Below are 15972 nucleotides of genomic sequence, written 5' to 3' on the forward strand. Positions count from 1 at the left end.
TTCTCCAAGTTATCTAGGTTCTTTGGGTGTCTCATGTGGTCTTTAATCTTGAGCTCCTTCCACAAGTTTTCAATTGGGTTAAGGTCAGGAGACTGACTAGGCCACTGCAACACCTTGATTTTTTCCCTCTTGAACCAGGCCTTGGTTTTCTTGGCTGTGTGCTTTGGGTCGTTGTCTTGTTGGAAGATGAAATGACGACCCATCTTAAGATCCTTGATGGAGCAGCGGAGGTTCTTGGCCAAAATCTCCAGGTAGGCCGTGCTATCCATCTTCCCATGGATGCGGACCAGATGGCCAGGCCCCTTAGCTGAGAAACAGCCCCACAGCATGATGCTGCCACCACCATGCTTGACTGTAGGGATGGTATTCTTGGGGTCGTATGCAGTGCCATCCAGTCTCCAAACGTCACGTGTGTGGTTGGCACCAAAGATCTCGATCTTGGTCTCATCAGACCAGAGAACCTTGAACCAGTCTGTCTCAGAGTCCTCCAAGTGATCATGAGCAAACTGTAGACGAGCCTTGACATGACGCTTTGAAAGTAAAGGTACCTTACGGGCTCGTCTGGAACGGAGACCATTGCGGTGGAGTACGTTACTTATGGTATTGACTGAAACCAATGTCCCCACTGCCATGAGATCTTCCTGAAGCTCCTTCCTTGTTGTCCTTGGGTTAGCCTTGACTCTTTGGACAAGCCCGGCCTCGGCACGGGTGGAAACTTTCAAAGGCTGTCCAGGCCGTGGAAGGCTAACAGTAGTTCCATAAGCCTTCCACTTCCGGATGATGCTCCCAACAGTGGAGACAGGTAGGCCTAACTCCTTGGAAAGGATTTTGTACCCCTTGCCAGCCTTGTGACCCTCCACGATCTTGTCTCTGATGGCCTTGGAATGCTCCTTTGTCTTTCCCATGTTGACCAAGTATGAGTGCTGTTCACAAGTTTGGGGAGGGTCTTAATTAGTCAGAAAAGGCTGGAAAAAGAGATAATATTAAGCCAAACATGTGAAGCTCATTGTTCTTTGTGCCTGAAATACTTTTTAATACTTTAGGGGAACCAAACAGAATTCTGGTGGTTTGAGGGGTTGAATAATAAATGACCCTCTGAATCAACTTTTCACAATTTAAAAAAAAAAAAAAAAAAAAAAAAATAACATTCTTTTTTGCTGCAGTGCATTTCACACTTCCAGGCTGATCTACAGTCCAAATGTCACAATGCCAAGATAATTCCGAATGTGTAAACCTGCTAAATCTGCAGGGGGTTGAATACTACTTGTGGGCACTGTATAAGCATTATACTAAATGTTATTATTTAGTAAAATATTCCGCACATTCTGCATTGCACTACTGTCCCCAATTTATTATATATTTTAGGAGTCGGAGTCGGTGCATTTTTATACCGACTCCGACTCCACCAAAATGAGCTCCGACTCGCACTCCACGACTCCGACTCCACAGCCCTGGCTTTTAGAATCATGAGAGTGAATGCTCAGGTGAATTGGCAACTATACAAGTGCAATGCTCGAGTATTATAACTCATGAATATAATGATTTCTCCACTATCAATACTTAGAAGCAGGTATATACAAACTGTATGGTTAGGGCTATTGAGATGAGGTGGAGACTGACATCTTATGTACTGTTTTATATGTGTGTTTAATGGTGTAAGATATCACAAGATGCTACCTATGTTAATAAGATAATGAGGAACAGTGAGATGGGCTGTTTAGGGCATAGCTATCGTTCCAGGTAACTTTTCAGAATAAGCTGTAATGTGTGTACATTTTCCTCTCTGTATGCTCTCTCTAAGGCTGGAGTCACACTTGCGATTAACTCGCACGAGTGCAATGCGAGAAAATCTCACATTGCACTCGGACCAGTGTTAATCAATGAGGCAGCTCCGATCTGCTATTTTTTTCTCAGTCCAAATCGGACTGAGAAAAAAAATCGCAGCCTGCTGCGTTTTGGTGAGTTTCACGTGCGAGTCACTCCAATGAAAGTTTATGGGTGCGTGAAAAAAAACAAATGTCACACGGACGGCACACACACCATCCTAGTGACATGCGTTTTTCTAAATACATTTATCGCATGTTGCAGAAAACACTGGAAATGAGTGAGGTCTGTCGATGCCGGTCAATCTCTATCTCTGTCTGTCGGTCTCTCTCTCGGTCCCTATCTCTCTCTGTCGGTCTGTCCCTCTCCCCCCCTCTCTCATAATCACCGATGACCACCGCGGCGCTGCACGGCTGTCACAAAGCTCCGGCGGCTTTTCCTCTTTTGAAAAAGCCAGCCACTCATTATTCCATCTAGTATTCACTGCTTTCCCCGCCCACCGGCGCCTATGATTTGTTGCAGTCAGACACGCCCCCACGTTGAGTGACAGCTGTCTCACTGCAACCAATCACAGCTGCCGGTGGGTGGGTCTATATCGTGCAGTAAATTAAATAATTTAAAAAAACCGGCGTGCGGTTCCCCACAATTTTCATACCAGCCAGGGTAAAGCCATACGGCTGGAGGCTGGTAATGGGGAGCCCCCCCACCCTAACAATATCAGCCAGCAGCTGCCTGGAATTGCTGCATCCTTTAGATGTGACAGTCCTGGAACTGTACCCGGCTCATCGTGAATTGCCCTGGTGCGGTGGCAATCGGGGTAATAAGGAGTTAATGGCAGCAGCCCATAGCTGCCACTAAGTCCAAGGTTAATCATGGCAGGCGTCTCCCTGAGATACTTTCCATGATTAACCTGTAAGTTAAAGAAAATAAAGACATGCACCCGAAAATCCTTTATTTGAAATAAATGACAAAAAAAACACCCTCTTTCACCACTTTATTCAAGTCCCCAAATACCCCTCCAGGTCCCATGTAATCCACTCATGCTGGCTGTGTGCTATCTGGACATCACACTGCTAGCACACTGACAGCACATGCTGAGCACACACACGCATACGCGCCTACACCACGATTGTGCAAAGCGTGTGTGTTTTGCACGGACGTGTGGGAGAGACCTAATTTTTAATTACCTCTGAGCTAATGGGTGAAGACTAGCTTCTGTTTTGTTTCCCATAGAGAGCACACAGAAACAGGGATTCCTCCTCTCGGGACCTCTATGTAGCACATTTGAGAAGCAGCAGTAGACTGGAAGGCATTATATAGTAGTACCTAGCAGTGAAGATGTGAATCCAGCTCTGGGCTGAAATAAAAGCTTCCTATAAGCAGCTGCAGTGGTCCGTGTGTGTTCCTGGCTCTCTGCTCCCCATTCTACTCTCCGCAGACTCCAATAGGCAGCTGTAGTCTATTCCTTCAGTGAGCTGGCAGTCATTCTGGCTTTTACCAAGATGGATTTGAGCTGTAATAGCTTATATGTGAAGAATGAGAATCATATTTACAAAGATGTATTTCAAAGTTTCTTACATTCGCCTGTGCTATAGATTTATGCAAAGTTTGTTGAACCGAGAGTGACCTGATTAATGGTGGTTATGGCTGCGGTAGGAAAGCTGGAGAGGCAGAGTATATCTGGGATCAGTGCATATATTACAGGTCATTATAGGTCCTGCTGTACCGCACTCTCCTCTCTGTAGAGTGTAAAGGCTAATAACTGGAGGGCATAGTGCTCTTTTCTGGGTGCTGCAGGCAGGGACTGACCACTATGAAGGCTAAGGCTACGGGTCAGATTAGCTTATTTCATAGACTAGAGATTTTTCTCTCGAAAATTGACATATGGCGCAGATTTTTGAAAACACAGCACATCTTTTCTTTCTGCAGATTATTAAAACAGATTTCATCCTCTGCAGTGCAGAGAGGTTAAATGAATGGCACTTTGTACCTAGGCTGGGTGATTGAATTAAAGGGAACCTGTAATATGCAAAAAACTACTAATATCCTGCAGATATTGGGTTAATTTTCAGGTTAATAATGCTTGTAACCTGCCTGGCTCCTGCAATTCAAAACCCCACTGCCGAGAGAGAAATTATTTTAATCCTCCCCGCAGCATCCAGATTTCAGTCACGGGTGGCGCTGGTGCGGGTTCAGTCACTGCTCTGTGTATGGAGAGTGGTGGCTGTAACCGCAGCCTCCGCAGTGGCTGACAGCTGCTCAGCATCAGAATCTGCTGTCAGTCAGTGTGAGATGCGCAGTTAAAGCTGACACTCTCAATTCATTAAGCGGTGACTGAACCCGAACCAGCGCCACCCCGTGGCTGAAACCCGAACACTGCCGGGAGGATTAAAGTTCAGCCATACGGACATGGTCTCATGTTTCATAGTTTCATAGTTTTTAAGGTTGAAGGGAGACTCTAAGTCCATCTAGTTCAACCCGTAGCCTAACATGTTGATCCAGAGGAAGGCAAAAAAACCCCAATGTGTCAAATAAGCTCCAATGGGGAAAAAAATTCCTTCCTGACTCCACATACGGCAATCAGACTAGTTCCCTGGATCAACACCCTGTCATAAAATCCAATATACATAACTGGTAATATTATATTTTTCAATTAATGCGATCAGGCTCTGCTTAAATTTTACTTGTGAATCCCTCAATACAACATCATACGGCAGAGAGCTCCATAGTCTCACTGCTCGTACAGTAAAGAGTCCTCATCTGTGATTATGATTAAACATTCTTTCCTCAAGACGTAGCGGATGCCCCCGTGTTCCAGTCGCAGGCCTAGGTGTAAAGAGATCTTTGGAAAGGTCTCTGTACTGTCCCCTCATATATTTATATATTGTGATTAGATCCCCCTAAGCCTTTGTTTTTCCTAACTAACTAACCCCAAGTTTAATAACCTGTCTTGGTATTGCAGCCCCCCCCATTCCTCTAATAATCTTTGTCGCTCTTCTATCTACCTGTAAGATTATGCTATTTATAACCTTCTATACTTTTGCTAACAAGAAATGCATCCATTCCTCTCTTAAATTCATTCAGTGAGTTGGCCATCACCACTTCCTCAGGAAGAGAGTTCCAGAGCCTCACTGCTCTTACCGTGAAGAACCCTCTTCTATGCTGATGTAGGAATTTTCTTTCCTCCAATCGAAAAGAATGCCCCCTTGTTCTTGTCATAGTCCTTGGTACAAACAGATCATGGGAGAGATCTCTATATGGCCCTCTGATATATTTGTACATATTTATTAGGTCTCCCCTAAGTGTTCTCTTTTCTAGAGTAAATAGACCTAATTTTGATAACCTTTCCGTGTATTGTAATGCACCCATTCCATTTATTATTTTAGTAGCCCGCCTCTGAACCCTTTCAAGTTCAGTAATGTCTTTCTTCAGCACCGGCGCCCAAAATTGCACACAATACTCCAAGTGTGGTCTGACTAGTGATTTGTACAGAGGGAGAATGATGTTTTCATCTCGTGCCCCCAGACCTCTTCTAATGCATCCCATCACCCTATTTGCTTTGGTGGCTGCTGCCTGACACTGGGCACTCCAATTTAGATTCTTATTCACTAAGATGCCTAAGTCTTTTTCCATGTCTGATTTCCCCAGCAGTTTCCCATTTAGTAAGTAATCGTAGCATCTGTTTCTCCTTCCCATGTGCATAACCTTACACTTATCTGTGTTAAACCTCATTTGCCATTTTTCAGCCCAATTCTCCAATTTACTCAAGTCCATCTGTAGTTGCAAACTGTCCTCCTTTGTGTTAACTACCTTACATAGTTTTGTATCATCTGCAAATACTGATATTTTACTCTGTAAACCATCCACCAGATCATTAATAAATATATTAAATAGTAGGGGGCCCAATACAGACCCCTGTGGCACCCCACTAGTAACCCTGGCCCAATCTGAGTATGCACCATTAATAACCACTCTTTGTTTTCTACCACTAAGCCAGCTACCTACCCATCTACACACATTTTCCCCGAGCCCAAGCTTTCTCATTTTACTTAGCAGTCTTTTATGTGGGACAGTGTCAAATGCTTTACCGAAGTCGAGATAAATGACATCCAATGATTCTCCTCGGTCCATGTGAGAGCTTACATCCTCATAGAAGCTGATCAGGTTAGTTTGACAGGAGCGATCCTTCATAAATCCATGTTGATATGGAGTTAAACAGTTATTAACATTGAGACATTCCATAATAGTATCCCTTAAAAACCCTTCAAACATTTTACCCAGAACAGATGTTAAGCTTACCGGCCTATAGTTTCCAGGTTCCCTTTTGCACCCTTTTTTGAATATTGGTACCACATTTGCTAGCCGCCAATCCAGTGGAACAGACCCAGTTTCTATAGAGTCTTTAAATAAAAGGAATAGAGGCCTGTCTATCACATTACTTAACTCCCTTAATACCCGAGGGTGAATGCCATCAGGGCCTGGTGATTTGTCAATTTTAATGTTACTAAGTCGGTTCTGCACTTCTTCCTGGGTTAGGCAGGTCATACTTAATGGGGCATTTACATGATCACTCTGCATTTCCCCTGGCATATGCTTTTCCTGTGTGAACACAGTTGAGAAAAAAGTATTTAAAACATTTGCTTTTCCCACATCGCTTTCTATGATTTTACCCTCATTATTCTTTAAAGGGCCAACACCATCAATTTTAATCTTTTTTCTGTTTATATAATTAAAGAATAGTTTGGGATTTGTTTTGCTTTCCTTAGCAATGAGTCTCTCAGTTTCTACTTTTGCTAAATATATTTGTTTTTTACACATTTTATTTTTTTCTCTATATATTTTTAATGCTTCCTCGCTGCCTTCTTGTTTTAGCTTTTTAAATGCCTTTTTCTTATTATTCATTGCCCCTTTTACATCCTTATTAAGCCACATTGGTTTTCTCCTGTTCCTAGCCCTTTTATTTCTGTATGGTATGGCTAGCTCGCAGTGGGTGTTTAATACCGATTTAAAAATTTCCCACTTATTTTCTGTGCTCCCATTTTTGAGGACATTGTCCCAATCAATTTGGCGAAGGTCTTCTCTAAGTTGATCAAACTTTGCTTTCCTGAAATTCAGCGTTTTTGTAACCCCCCTCCAAGGCACCTTACTAAAGGACAAGTGGAATTGTATTATATTGTGGTCACTATTCCCTAGGTGCCCATCCACTCGTACGTCTGTTATTCTATCTGGCCTGTTGCTTAAAATTAAGTCCAGAAGGGCTGCCCCTCTAGTTGGGCCCGGCACAAGTTGGGACAGATAATTATCCTTAGTTACTGACAGAAACCGGTTTCCTTTCTGAGATACACAGGTTTCAGTTTCCCAGTCTATATCGGGGTAATTGAAGTCCCCCATAATAATCACCTCATTGTGATTTGCTGCTTTGTCTATTTGTTTCAATAATACATTTTCAGTGGTTTCTGTTATATTTGGTGGCTTATAACAAACCCCTATGAGGATTTTATTAGTTTTCCCTCCTTGTATCTCCACCCATAGAGACTCCACCTCTTCATTTCCCTCTTGAATATCTTCTCTTAGTCTGGGCTTTAAACTGGACTTTATATATAGACAGACTCCACCCCCTTTCCTTTTTTTACGATCCCTCCTAAACAATTCATATCCTTGCAGGTTAGCCGCCCAGTCATAACTATCATCTAACCATGTCTCAGTTATTCCTACTATGTCGTATTTCTCCTCATACATTACCAGCTCCAGTTCCTCCATCTTATTGGTCAGGCTTCTTGCATTGGTCAGCATGCAGGAAAGAAGTTTTGCTCCCCTTTTCTCAGCTTCCTTCTGATTACCCTGTCTTGGGTCCTCTTTACGGCATCTGGTATCCTTGATTAGTTTGTCCTTCTGCTGCATGTTCTTGTCTGCTGTTTTTTCTCCCATCCCCTCTTCTTCTAGTTTAAAGCCCTCCCGATGAGTGTGGCAAGCCTTCTGGCGAACGTGTGTTTCCCAGGTTTTGTGAGGTGTATCCCGTCTCTTGCGAGAAGTCCATCGTAGAGGTAATTCACTCCATGGTCTAAGAATCCAAATCCTTGCTGCCTGCACCACCGTCGTAGCCAGTTGTTCAAATCTAGTATCCTATTCCATCTTCTGACACCATGGCCATCGACTGGGAGGATTGATGAGAAAACAACCTGTACGTTCCGTTCCTTTATTTTCTTCCCCAGAATTTCAAAGTCTTCACAAATAGTTGGCAGATCATTTCTTGCCGTGTCGTTTGTTCCTACATGTATCAATAGGAACGGGTATTCGTCCTTGGATCCGAGGATAGTTGGTATCCTGTTGGCCACATCCTTGATTTTTGCTCCAGGGAGGCAGCATACTTCTCGTGCGGTTATGTCCGGCCTGCAGATAGTTGCCTCCGTGCCTCTTAGTAGTGAGTCGCCCATAACTACCACTCTTCTTTTCTTTCTGGATGCACTGCTTGTTGCTCCTGAGTGCTTTTGAGTGTCTTTTGTTTCTGCTTTTGTTGACAAAGTAACTTCTTTTGATGATACTGTGTCTTCTCCTGTAGAGACGGTATCATCCTGAGCTGTGCCATTTTCGTTCTCCAGCATGAGGGCTTCATATTGGTTGCTAAGCTGTGTGGGTGGTGCCGACCACTTGATCCGCTGGCTTCTTTTGGTCACATGTGTCCACTTTTCAGCCTCTGTATGTGTTCTGAAGCTTTTCTCACTTTCCATATCCTGAATTGTTGCTTCTGCCTCGTCCAAGAAGTCCTCATGTTCTTTAATTAGCTTCAAAGTTGCTATTCTTTCTTCCAGTCCCCGCACCTTTTCCTCTAAGAGGGCAACAAGTTTGCACTTTTGACAGGTGAAGTTGAATTTCTTGTGCGGCAGATCCGTAAACATGTAGCATGTGTTGCAGGTGACCATGTGGATTTTCTTCTCTTCCATAATGCTGATGTAGCGTATGACAGGCGAAAGTCGCGCGCCGTTAGGCGCGCGGTTTTGCGATGTCCTCAAACAGCGAGACCCGGCAAGTCCCAGCAATCGATCAGCTTACGGCGACTCTTCTCTTCTTAAACAGCTACAGTTATCACCACTATGAGATTGTGTTTAAAACTATGCCACACTTATCTTCAGTCGCCTCCCTTTACTTCAGTACCTCGCACTCTCAGCACCTCGCTAGCTCTGGCTGGTTTATATAGTTCTACAAGGACTACTAGAAGCTGCTAGAAGCTTCTAGAAACAGGTGTGGCTAATACTACTGACTAAATCACTAGACACACTTTTTTTTTTTTTTTTTTTTTGCTTTTTCACAGTACCCCAGACAAACACAGACAACAAGTCCCTAATGAAATTAAACAGTTACAGTTATCACCACTATGAGATTGTGTTAAAACTATGCCACACTTATCTTCAGTCGCCTCTCTTTACTTCAGTACCTCGCACTCTCCTGATAGAACATGATTGACCGATCTAAGCATGCTTCATTGCAAGCTCTATGTGGGCTTTCATATGTCTTGCACTGAGGAGAAGCTTCCATCGGGCCACTCTGCCATAAAGGCCTGACTGGTGGAGGGCTACGGTGATAGTTGACTTTGTGTAACCTTCTCCCAACTCCCTACTGCATCTCTGGAGCTCAGACACGGTGATCTTTGGGTTCTTCTTTACCTCTCTCACCGAGGCTCTTCTCCCTTGATTTGATCAGACGGCCAGGTCTAGGAAGAGTTCTGATGGTCCCAAACTTCTTCCATTTTATAACATTAATATATATTAGTACAGACCAAAAGTTTGGACACCCCTCTCATTCAAAGAGGTTTTTTTTTTTCGTGACTCTAAAAATTGTAGATTCATATTGAAGGAGTCAAAACTATGAATTAACAGAAGTGGAATGAAATACTTGACAAATAAGTGTGAAACAACTGAAAGTATGTCTTATATTCTAGGTTCTTCAAAGTAGCCACCTTTTGCTTTGATTACTGCTTTGCACACTCTTGGCATTCTCTTGATTTAGCTTCAAGAGATAGTCACCGGAAATGGTCTTCACTTCACAGGTGTGCCCTGTCAGGTTTAATAAGTGGGATTTCTTGCCTTATAAATGGGGTTGGGACCATCAGTTGTGTTGTGCAGAAGTCTGGTGGATACACAGCTGATAGTCCTACTGAATAGACTGTTAGAATTTGTATTATGGCAAGAAAAAAGCAGCTAAGTAAAGAAAAACGAGTGACCATCATTACTTTAAGGCCCCTTTCACATTGCGTTTACTTTCCGCTCACAGGTCCCGTCAGAGCATCCGTCTGAACCGCCCCTCCCCCACTCTGCCAAGCGTGTTCCAGACGCATGCGCCCGGCAGGGCCATTCACTGCTATGGAGCGCACTGCGTTAGCGTGTGCTCGGTTTTGTGCCATTTTGTGCACATATACGTTTCTGCAGACGGACACCCGAACGTAGTCCACCTACGCAGTGCGCTCCATAGCAGTGAATGGCTCTGCCGGGCGCATGCGTCTGGAACACGCTTGGCAGAGTGGGGGAGGGGCAGTTCGGACGGATGCACCGACGGGACCTGTGAGCGGAAGGTAAAACGCAATGTGAAAGGGGCCTAAGAGATGAAGGTCAGTCAGTCCAAAAAATTGGGAAAACTTTGAAAGTGTCCCCAAGTGCAGTGGCAAAAACCATCAAACACTACAAACAAACTGGCTCACATGAGGACCGCCCCAGGAAAGGAAGACCAAGAGTCACCTCTGCTGCGGAGGATAAGTTTATCCGTGTCACCAGCCTCAGAAATCGCAGGTTAACAGCAGCTCAGAGTAGAGACCAGGTCAATGCCGCTCAGAGTTCTAGCAGCAGACACATCTCTAGAACAACTGTTAAGAGGAGACTTAGTGCAGCAGGCCTTCATGGTAAAATAGCTGCTAGGAAACCACTGCTAAGGACAGGCAACAAGCAGAAGAGACTTGTTTGGGCTAAAGAACACAAGGAATGGACATTAGACCAGTGGAAATCTGTGCTTTGGTCTGATGAGTCCAAATTTGAGATCTTTGGATCCAACCACCGTGTCTTTGTGTGACGCAGAAAAGATGAACGGATGGACTCTACATGCCTGGTTCCCACCGTGAAGCATGGAGGAGGAGGTGTGATGGTGTGGGGGTGCTTTGCTGGTGACAGCCGGCGTGGATCGGGCAGCCCATATCCTTTAAATGCCACTGTTAATTTCTCAGAGAAAAAACGGGGCAAGTTTGCAAATTGTTGTATTTGTACTGGAAAATCACAACACCAAGTCATTTTTATTAGACAATGAACAATGTAAAATAAATAAAACTGGCATAATTACACTTTTTTTTTTTTGTTTTCTCCCCAATTTTACTGAACTTGGATTTTTTTTCCAGTATTTTGATTAGTAATATTAGGCTACATGCGCACGCTGCATCTTTTTGTGTTCACAAGCTGCAGCCAAAACTGCATGTTGTCAGACAGAGCCTGGAAATGTCACAAAAAATGCTTGTAATTGTAGGTGCGTTTTTCACAACATGCATTTTTGCTCCGTTTTTGTGACAAATGTTGACAAAACGCAGGAAGAATGAACATGCTGCATTTTTTTTGACACAAACTTTTGACAAATAAAACGCTGACAAATAAACTGCAATGTGCGCATGACAAATCTGACTTCTCATAGACTTTGCTGGGAAGTCAAATGTCAGAAAGTTCTGACAACAAAACTGCAGCCAAAATCGCACCAAAAAAACGCAGCGTGCGCATATAGCCTTAATGGTGTAATCCAAAATCAAAACTTGTACCTGCAAAAAACAAAAAAAGAGCTCTACTTATATGAGGTCTAAAAAATAAAAAGTTATGGCTCTGGAAAAAAACTGTTCACCATGGGAAGGGCTTATAAAATAATCTAGCTGATAACCGCTGCATATGGATGGCGTTTTAGAAACCACATTCCCTGCATTTGTAGTTTGTGTCTTTACACCACCTAACAGGCCTTGACATTCTACGGTATCTTGGGCGAAGAGACAATTACATTGATTCTTCATTCTCCGATCACAGTTGGATATTTATTTCCCAAAAAAGGCAAAGCTATTCTAGGAGTAATACCTCCTATTGGCTAACCCGAAAAATTAAAAAACTACCTTCTCACCTTTTGTCCTTCCTCATTCTCGGGTCCTCTACCAGAGGCCTGGGAGTTTGAGGGTTCTGTGCAGGATCTTAGTTGTTCCCAGCACTGCGCTTTTCTGGACAGAGAGCTCAGATGTTGCTCCTGGAATCTGAGGGGTCACTGCTCCAAGGGCTCCTATCACCACTGGAATCACTGTTACCTTCACCTTCCATATCTTTTCCAGTTGTTCTTTAAGGCCCTGGTATTTCTCCAGCTCCTCATATTCCTTCTTTCTGATGTTACTGTCATTAGGCACTGCGACATCTATTATCATTGCTGTCTTCTGACCCTTGTCTACTATCACGATATCTGGTTGGTTAGCTACCACTTGCTTATCCGTCTGGATCTTGAAGTCCCACAGGATTTTAGCCCTTTCATTCTCCACCACTTTTTCTGGCGTCTCCCACCTGGATGTTGGTGGGACTTAGCCCATACGGTGTACAGATATTCCTGTATACCATTCCCGCTACTATGTAAATATGTATGTATGTAGGTTTTATAGTATAATTTTTTTGATTGGCCAATAAAGGTATCACTCCTAGAATATTTTTGTGTTTTTTTTTTTATTCTGCATAAAAGTATTTAAATACAATTTTCTGGCAAAACACAGTACCACAGTATTATTTTATTGTACATATTTATTTAAAAAAATTTCTTGTCCACAGAACAAGTTGAAATCCTCGCAGAAAGATAAAGTTCGTCAGTTTATGATCTTCACCCAATCTAGTGAGAAGACCGCAGTGAGTTGCCTGTCACAGAATGACTGGAAGTTAGATGTTGCCACAGACAACTTTTTTCAGAACCCCGAACTCTATATCCGAGAAAGCGTAAAAGGAGCATTGGACAGGAAAAAGTTAGAGCAGCTTTATAACCGATACAAGGGTAAGTGCGTGCAGCGTCTGTCCAGCCGCATCCTCACGTTATGTCCTCTATTGTCTGTAGTAGCCACTTGAAGTTGATTTTGATCATTTGCATACGGTAATGAAAGGCTTGTTACTTTGCTGATGAATCTGACGCTTCCTCGCCAGTGTTGCTGCTTTGCTGTTATTTTATACATTTCCACCATTTTGCATTCTTTCAAAAATGTTTTTTGTTTAATTTTATGCTGACACAATCTGAAACCACATGTGTTGGTTTTTTTTGTATTTGCTTTAAATCTTTTATGGTATTAAGGCCTAAGCCACATGGCGAGAAAATCGGTGCGAGTGGAGTGCGATAAAACCTCGCATATCACTCGGACCAATATTAGCCTCTGTCAGCGCACATGAGCGATTTATTTTCTCAGCCCTAATCGGAGTGAGAAAACAATTGCAGCATGCTGTGACTGTAATGCGAGACTTTCTCTCGCACCCATTCAAGTGAATGGGGCGAGAGACAAATCGCACTGCACTCGTGGTACACCGGTGTACCGCGAGAGGAGAGCGAGAATCGCAATAGCCGGCTACGAAGGAGAGAGGGAGAGAAATCCCTCCCTCCCCTCCTCTGTGGCGGCCCGCCCCCCGCAGCTGAGGTCTGCTTGCACGGTTGGACCTTAGTCGCATGGATACTAGCATGACACTCGGCTCCTGCTGTGCTGCCTGCGCAAGCCGAGTGTCATGCGAGCATCGCACTAGTGCCCTGTGTGGCCCCGGCCTAATTGTGAGGATAAATAGTGTCAATTAGGTGCTGAAACAGACTGGATCTAATAGGCATGCACAGAGCAGATCTAGAGGCTCTCTTTACTCCAGTTTCCTTAGTAAACCTTTAGAGGGTGTTTCTGCATTTATTAAATTCCTTTAATTTGTTAACATGAAAACAAGCAAGTTTGCAATTGACTAGCTTTTCTAACTGCTGTCATTCTCCTGCAATGAGAGTTTATTTTCTTTCAAATGTACAGTTGGTTTCCATGTGTTGCAATAGTTACATTGCAGGAGAGGAGTTAATGCTTAACCAACCAGCCACCTATTCCCAGCCAATTGATTTCTGTACAACAGTTGGATACTCATCTGCCTCGCCATCCCTCTCACCTCCTGACAAACTGCTGTTATAAATCTTGCTAAACCACCAGCCCGCAGCATCAGCTTCTCTCAGAACAGGTCTCCTAAACATATCTTTCACTCTCCTGAACTGTGTGCTTGTTCAAAGGATATGTTATCTCTCTGTGAATTCAGTGTTAAGGCTATGTGCGCACGTGTGCGCTCTGCACCGCACCTAAAAGGTGCGCTTCAAAGCGCAGCTGAAAAGCTCCGTTCTGAAGCGCATGGTGCCGGCAGAGAACGTGCGCTCTGCCTGCAGCTCCTACCATAGACAGAGCAGGGGCTGCCGGCAAAGCACACGGAAGATGTGACATGTCACTTCTTAGAACGCGCGCTTCGGGCAGCAGCCGAAGCGCTGCGCTCTAAGACGCCACGTGCGCACGGCCCCTGCACAATCTCCATAAATTGTCCAGGGGATGCAGGACGCATGCAGTTACGCTGCGCTACAAAGCGCAGCGTAACTGCATGAATTACGCACACGTGCGCACATAGCCTAACTGTATAGACTCAGAACAAAACACTGATAGTTGAATGTGTTACAGCACAACTTGTGCTGAGTTTTATACTTCTACTAACAATACAGCTGTACTGTCCTCCAGAACTGCCAGTCAATGAGAAGAGCCCATCCTACCAGAAACCATGAAATAAGGAGATGGGAAAGCTCTGAGCTGCGGAAAATTAATAGCCCTTTAAGCTTGTTTGGAGGGGTGCCCATGGGTAGACAGGTGAACCTTCTTTCCCTTTTTTAACTACTTAGATTCCACTTTCCCTGTTGAAGGCTATCGCTGATGCAAGCCTTTCGTTCAGAATGTCTCCTCTAGTATACCCACTGCAGTTGCAGCAAGAACAGCTGCTGTGCCATCACCATAGATTTATGGCTAACTGTATAAGGCAAGTAGCCTAAATAGTAAGTGCACACACATGCCATTGAGCCACCTTTTAGGCTGTACAGTGTCTGGAAAATATTGGGACTTATTAACAAATCAATTATTTTTCCCGCACCACGAGAGAGGGGATCCACCCTTCAAGGACAGGAAACCTCCATGATAAAGAGGTGCAGCACCTCTCCCCGCATCAGTTGGTTTCCTGTTCTTGAACAGGGAGCCACCAGGGATCCACTAGATCCAGGATGGTCCTGATGGGCCGAAGATTCAAATCCGGCGCCCGGCCGGCTCTGGCAGCGGCACGGGTCCTGCTGCGGTCGGCCGAGGTGCCGTGGAGCTGCTGCAGCGGACCCACTGGGGTCAAGCCTGCGTGCGGCACACCGTCCTCCGGTGACGCTAGGACAGATTCCAGGCACGAGGACGTGGTGTGGAGCCTGCGAGAACCAGGTAAGGTCCAGTCGGCCGCAAGTGCTCTCCCGCCGCAGCAAACCCACGGGGGTTCCTTCTGCGCGTGGGCTCCCCCTCCCCCCCCCCTCTCCTTCCCTCTCCTTCCCGCAGGGCGCCAGGGGCTGGGATAGAGGTGGCTGCTGCTGCGCTTCCCTGCGGTGGCGTCCTCGTGGCTGCAGGCCCACGGGGGCTGTACCTGTGTGTTGGAGTCGGCCTGTTTCTTTGCTCTCACCTGGGAGTAGCGGCGCCTACCAGCAGCAGGTCTGAGGACGCACCACAGCAGCCCACGGGGGCTATGCCGGTGAATGACGGTGTCTCCCACGCTCCAATGATACAGGGGCAGTGACGCTGTCTTACCTGCCCAGAGGTCAGTGGTGGTGTTTCCGCAGTGCAGGGCCTCGCATGTATCTGCCCGGCCACTCCGTGCGATTGGGCTGGAGCGACAACGGGGGACGCCATCTTGAGAATGGCCGCTGCCGCATGGTGTGTGTGTGCGCGCAGGCCCGGGATCTTCTCTGGGTTCTCGCATGTCGCTCAGCTGACGTCACCTCCCGGAAGAGACACCGGCTGTGTACTGAGACTCAGCTGAAGTGAGACGAACTGAGGCTTAACCCCCTCCGGTGGAATACAGAAGTCCCAGTGCTGCTGGACGC

The 15972-nt window shown here is 45.1% G+C and overlaps 1 protein-coding gene across 2 annotated transcripts in view; it reads left to right on the forward strand.

Moving 5' to 3' along the window:
• The window catches only part of DCUN1D1 (defective in cullin neddylation 1 domain containing 1), an 85375-nt gene that overhangs the window by 25653 nt on the left and 43750 nt on the right, over positions 1–15972 (forward strand). For both annotated transcript variants that reach the window (XM_075340571.1, XM_075340570.1), the window contains exon 2: positions 12639–12855. In XM_075340571.1, the coding sequence (XP_075196686.1) occupies positions 12681–12855 (175 nt within the window). In that variant the 5' untranslated portion in view covers positions 12639–12680. The remainder of the gene's footprint in view (positions 1–12638; positions 12856–15972) is intronic.

Source organism: Anomaloglossus baeobatrachus, chromosome 3, assembly GCF_048569485.1.
Source record: "Anomaloglossus baeobatrachus isolate aAnoBae1 chromosome 3, aAnoBae1.hap1, whole genome shotgun sequence".
Classification (NCBI taxonomy): Eukaryota; Metazoa; Chordata; class Amphibia; order Anura; family Aromobatidae; genus Anomaloglossus; species Anomaloglossus baeobatrachus.